The sequence below is a fragment of the Egretta garzetta genome, unplaced genomic scaffold (genome assembly GCF_000687185.1).
Source record: "Egretta garzetta isolate BGI_Z169 unplaced genomic scaffold, ASM68718v1 scaffold326, whole genome shotgun sequence".
NCBI lineage: Eukaryota > Metazoa > Chordata > Aves > Pelecaniformes > Ardeidae > Egretta > Egretta garzetta.
Window position 1 is genome coordinate 1,917,594 of NW_009260026.1, and position 6,109 is coordinate 1,923,702.

Sequence of the window (6,109 nt, forward strand, 5' to 3'; positions counted from 1 at the left end):
AAAGAACCTAGCCATCAGTTGAAGCACTCAAATCCTTCTCTTAATCTGCTTTATTACAACAACACAGGGGAAGACTGGGCATTACTTAAACTCTGGGCTGGAGGGTGATGCTGGGGCTGTTGCAGTAAGACACTAGCAGCTCAGAGTGTTCTGTCTGCAAAGGCCTGACAACTGCTACCTGTAATCATTGTGTTTGGAGATCATGGAGAGGAGGTGTCAATCCCAGGACCACTAGCTAGCTAGCTGTGTCAGGAACAGGCACATTTTGAGCAGATACAAGTCTGGAGGCTGGTGAGTCTACGAGGAGCGAGCTGTCCCTTGCCTGCAGCAGATCATGGTGGAAAACCCCAGGGGATCGTGTTGGTGCTGCTTGTTTAATGCCCCCCAACAAGGCAAGCTTGGCCCAGGACAGCATCTAGCGAGCTGATGATTTGGTGTGAGACCTTCTGGCTCTGAGCTGAACACAGGCACAGTCAGTGGAAGGGGCTATATAAACGATCCAGACAGGTTGTCGTTATTAAACATTCCACAAATTACAAAATGATCCTGCAGTCATTTCCGTGCAAAGCAACAGCAGGAGCCAAGAATTAAATTCCAGTACAGTCCCTGCATAAATTCCTCCCCTGCACTTCCCCAGAGCACCCGGTTCAGCTTTGTGTCGCAAACAAGTCTGCAGGTACGCTGTGGTTTTATGACTATGTTCCCCTCTTCAGAGCAGTGAAAGACAACAACCATGTAAAACATTTCAGGACATTCAGAACGAGACGTGAGTGCGAGGTAAAGTAATCCTGCATGTGAGTACTGTTGGGATAGCCTTGGGTTTTCACACAAGGCTTTTGGTGTCTCACAAACTTCCCTCAAAGTCCTGGATTTTCATGTCATTGTTCAGAAAGTTTAGGGTTTATAGAGCCACAAATCATTTGCCCAAGTCATGGCTGGACTTGTGATCCCTGGACCATTTAACTGTTGCTACATGGGAAGACATCTCATACCAACCATTATTCAACGTGAAAGCTTTTGCTGCCTGGCCAGGCATCTCCATGGCTCGGCAGGATGATGAGCCCTATCCTTCTGGGCCCCACTCCAGCAGCCAAGGAGGAATTGCCCAGGCACCTAACAGCCTCGCTGCTGCTCTCTCTCCCCTCTGCAATCAGCATTACTGCAGAGACAAAGGAAACAAAAAGCAAAGACGGCAACCAGGGGGGCTGGCTGCATTGGATGCAGGTCATTGCAACAGGGAGGATCACCAAAAGCAGCTTGAATGGTTTGCAATCATCAGAAACTCTGGCACTGGAAATACCCTGCTTTTATGCTGCCAATTTGAGTGACTTCATGCAAGATTATGATTTCTCTTCCCCCTCTCCCTGACAAGTTGTAATTCACCCCAGAAACAATATCATACAAGCCATTCACAAAGCCTTTTCCGTACTGTCTAGTCCTCATCCAACTCGGGCCCTCAAGATTTGTCTCCCGAATGAAGGCTGTAAATCTTTGTACAGCGTGGCAGGAGATCTTTGAGCGTCTGAGTTATTATGTAAATGCAGCATCAATGTTACTTTTAACTGCAAGTTGGTTGGGGTTGCAAATGAAACACCAGTGATTTATGGGTCTGAGTGCTTCCTAAAACCAGGAATTAATGCTATTCATGGACCTTGAACCCAAAGCAGGATCCCTGAACCATTCTGAATGCTGAGACAGCACAGGCCTGGGCTGGAGCCAAGAAGCTGCTTTTCATCCCACCTGTGCTGCCCAGTTATCTGTTTCTCAGAACATGAAGAAAATCACCATGGGCCAGTTTCCAACACTCTGAGTATTACTGGATAGCCCTGTTCCACATACAGCCCTTTTCTTAGCAGAAGAGCTAATTTCAGTACTACCAAGTCCAAACATGAAAGTGGTCCCTTGTGACTCTGCAGCACCATAAGCACCAGGATGCAGCATGCAGCACTTGTGCTGGGCTGGAGAGACCCAGAAAAGATGTACTCACCTGACACGAAGGCCACTTTCTCCTTTAGTATTGGAAGGACATCAGCAGCTTTTAAACCGTCATTTCGAAAAGAACCTGTAAAACAGAGGAAAACAGGAAAGCCATGTTAGAAGAGAGCATGTCCTTGCTCCCAGCTTCAAGGACACTCCATGTTTCTCAAAATCAAACTGGAAAAAGTCTGTAAATTACATAAAACCACCAAGAGACAGACCCTAACGGCTGATACACAAACCGCATTAGCATCAATAGAGATATGTTTGTAAAAAGAAAATGCAGAGAATCAACTCGTTACTTTATCCATCAGAAGTTCTGAAAGGTTAACAAATTTTCCACCAAGGAACCAGATTTTTTCCCACTGCCTTTTTCACAGGTCATACTATCGAACCTGGGAGATGCCCAGCTTGCACACTGAACCAGGAGCCTCCTGCCCTTCACTGTTTTGAACACAGTCCAGGCAAAATTGCAGGGAACATTACAGCACATACACATCCATTTAGCATCAGCCCTTGAGACAAATTTGCACAGGGTCTGACTTAAAAAAGGCTTTTCCCCTTCCCCCCTTTCTGCCCTGTACAGCACGGCTGGAGGTGGAACGGCTCAAGGGGGGGACAGCACTGAAGGAGGACACGCTCCTTACGAGCCAGCCAGGGTTTTCCCTGGGTAAGGAGTGGTTTGAAGCCACAGTGCATCCTCATGTAATTCAAGCTGTTTGGTTACATGTTAACTATACCTGCATAGGCCATTTGCCTTCCCCGCACTCCTGAAAGTTCACCAGAGAAATCCCAGATTTTTACTCTCCTGGAAGCCTTAGGAAAAGAACTGCTGATGGTTTCAGCCACCAGTAGCATCTTTCTGCTTTATAAAAGACCAACAGAAACAGATCACCCCATGGCAGGCCAGACACTGCTATTCCATCAGTGCGATTACAAAACAAAAGGTGGGTTTGAAGGACATCTTTGCAGTTGCTCTGAAAAATAACTCATCCATCACTGGGTAGTGAATACCCATCACGACAAGTGATCTTCAATATGGCCTTAAATCTATTCCAGGCCGTCAAAGAGTACAGCACATTTGAAACCCTGTATTTTTGCTTTCTGTCTTTCACAGGGAGACAGCAACCAACACTCTGCTGACATGGTACCAGGGCAAGAAAGTCTTCTCACTAAGCAGCTTTCTTGACCTGGCTAGAAACAGGGCAACATTGCTCCAGCCATCACACCTTCCTTGCTGAACACAGCAGATGACACCTGACCATCTGGGTCTGAAAGTGGGAATGGGGATAAAAGCCCCTCATATATTGTCATCTATTTCTTGGATCACGCAGCTTGCAAAGGTACAGTGGTTCTATCCACGTGGACATATGGAACAGACAGGATGAAGACATTTTTACCTGCAGCTGAACCTGCATACCTACGAGTAGTAGTAGTATTATAGTTGAGTTACTGTTAATGGCAAATGAGGTAGCATTTGCAATTCACAGTCAGTTTGTGCAACAAGACTGTCTTGTACATACAAATATGTCCCTCACCAGTGGCTACACCTACCTCTCTATGTCCTCACATGCTCTCAGGTGTCACCTCTGTGACACTCGGCTCCAGAAGATGAGCAAGCTCACCAGCTGAACCTATGCTCATGAAAATCAACACACAAATGAGTGAGGTAATTCAATGCAAGGCCAAGACCAATGTAACTGCAATTTGAGCAGGCACTGGAGCACGGTCCTGAGAGATCCCTAAAGAGCATTTCATGTTAGTTAAGTGTTTTGGGATCAGGGAAACTAGTCCTGGTTGCTGAACTCTTTCTGTGTTCAAGTAAGCAGGCCTTTGTGCACTCTGTGTCAAATATACGAGACTTTGCTATTAACTTATCCTCTTAACAAGAATAACCTCTCAGACCCCAGGCTGTGCCTAGATTTTACATCAAAGGCAGGAACCGTTCAGCCACAAGCAACATTTGGAATTTAAGCAGCTTTGTATATAAGCATCTCATCCAACCATGAAGCAAATGAGAACAGCCAACGTGCTAGACACATCACAATGGCTCAAAGACACTGAAGTGGAGTACTGGGCCAAATTTCTCCAGCTGCAAGATCAGCAATGTCAGTGCGAGTTGAGTTTTGGCCAATATTTGTTAAATTTGTCAGGGAAACAGCAAAATCAATTCTTAAGCACTTAACTGTGCACTAGACATTATACAACTGAAGTCTCAGCGAACATTATCAAAAAAATGTCGGTGGGTGCAGTATTCATGTGTGTAAAACAGACAATAAGGACTTCTTAGCAAGAGCCCAATATACTGAGGGCTGAAGGATAATTTCAAACACCCTCCGACAAGGAAGGACTGCAAGTCACAGAGGTAATACACATGGAGACCAGGAGAAAAATGTGTGACAGTCACCTCCTGAGCTGCAGCAGGGCAGGCTGCAGGCAAGGGGCTCACTGCTAACAGCCCCGATGCCCTGACTGTGCACAGGAAAGGCAAGAAAAGACTTGAATGAGGACAGTGCTGCCAGCAGGTGTTTCCACCTTTCTCAGTATCACCCAGGACAGATCAGTCATGCTCCAAAATTATGAAGGATTTGGAAAACTGTGAGCCCATCCTACAGCCAGGGAATCAACAAAAATTCCCAAGAGCTGCAAAACTTCCCTCAGGTTGAGGGAGGAAACTCCTGAAGGTAGATCAGTGCCTAAAGCGATGCCCCCGCTTTGGGTGATGTGCATGCTCACGCAAGTGGCAGCTCGCGACCCACAGATGAGGGAGGCCATGGTCACTCCAGCTCCTGACAAAATCCTTGTATTAGCAGCTACATCTCAGAGGATGCTGTCATGTTTTCCAGCAAGGGCTGGGGGAAGGGATTCATCAATGGGAAAACCAATGGCTGTAATAAGGGCTCCAAAAGCAAGAGCAAATCTGTCTCCAAGAGGGCCCAGCAGAGCAATGATGCATTCCCCAGTTCATAAGTTATTATAAGCATACCCCTAATAATGCTCATTTTCATCCTATCCCCCAGCTGTTTCTAATACATTTGTTTTGTTTGTTTGCGTGCTGGATCCAAAGCCTTGTCTGTATAGCACCATCTAATTTTTGCCGCAGAGCCCCGAGTATACAACCATCTAGCCAGTTCATTCCTAGACGATGACGAAGGCTGTACTTTGTATCCCACCACACCTCTCTTCTACCCCTGTAAGACACAAGCCCTTCTGTGGCAGAAGGATAGAGAAGGACAGACGGATGAAGGAAAGGCAGGCTGAACACTGAGCCATCCTGCCCACTGTCCATGCACTGGTTTGCTGGTTCACCATCATCATAAGTGTGGAACTACACAACAGTGCCCCTCTTGCCCTTCTACCTGCAAGTCTTACCATGGTCTGCAAAGAAGCTTGAGCATTGCAATTGCCTCCTTACCAAAAGAGAGGCACAGAGAGCACGGTGCCATGTCCCAGCTACCCCGCAGCCCCTCACACCTTTATCACGTCCTGGCTTAGTATGTTATCCACATAACAGGGACACGATGACTATCCACAAACTTTTATTACTCCAGTGTCCTGAGAAAAAACCACACCGTGCCTGCAGAAGCAGCTGAAAGAATAATGTATTCTTGTAAACTTGGAAGCACTGAACAATTTAAAAAGTGGATCCTCAGCATGGATGAGTCACGTTTCAGGGCAGAGCAGTGTCACGCATGCACAGCCCATCTCCTAGCAGGGATTCCCTGTGCGGCAGAAGCAGCTCACTGTTTTAGGCGAGATGCTGTAATGAGAAGCCAGCTGGGTGAGACGGGAAGCTTCAGGCATGCTTCCACATTAAAAGCAGCAAACCTGAAATTGAGAAAATTCCTTTTTCCCTGCACAAATGCCTCAGCTGGCTTGGGGAACTCAGTGCCACAGGACACAGAGGTCAGCAGCTCAAGGGGCTTCCCAGGCGGGTTAGAGATCTGCAAAGAACAAACATCTCCAGGGAACTGTAAAGATTAATGAAATAAGCAAGAGTTTTGGAAAGACTACAGACTTTGGAGTGAAAGCCAAACTCTAACTCTTGGAGTGAAATATAAATTATCCCTGGAGAGAGCCCTGTGGGCTTTAGGATTTCTTTCTCTAAGCAGAGTGCAGGGCCTCTGTTGGA

At 46.7% G+C, this 6,109-nt stretch overlaps 1 protein-coding gene across 1 annotated transcript in view; it reads right to left on the reverse strand.

The window, feature by feature from the left end:
• Positions 1 to 2,730, reverse strand: part of KALRN (kalirin RhoGEF kinase) — a 363,097-nt gene extending 360,367 nt beyond the window's left edge. Inside the window, exons 1-2 of the mRNA XM_035896306.1 lie at positions 2,718 to 2,730; positions 1,988 to 2,062 (exon numbers count right to left, since the gene is read on the reverse strand). Coding sequence (XP_035752199.1) covers positions 1,988 to 2,062; positions 2,718 to 2,730 — 88 coding nt within the window. The remainder of the gene's footprint in view (positions 1 to 1,987; positions 2,063 to 2,717) is intronic.
• Between the last annotated feature and the right edge of the window lie 3,379 nt (positions 2,731 to 6,109).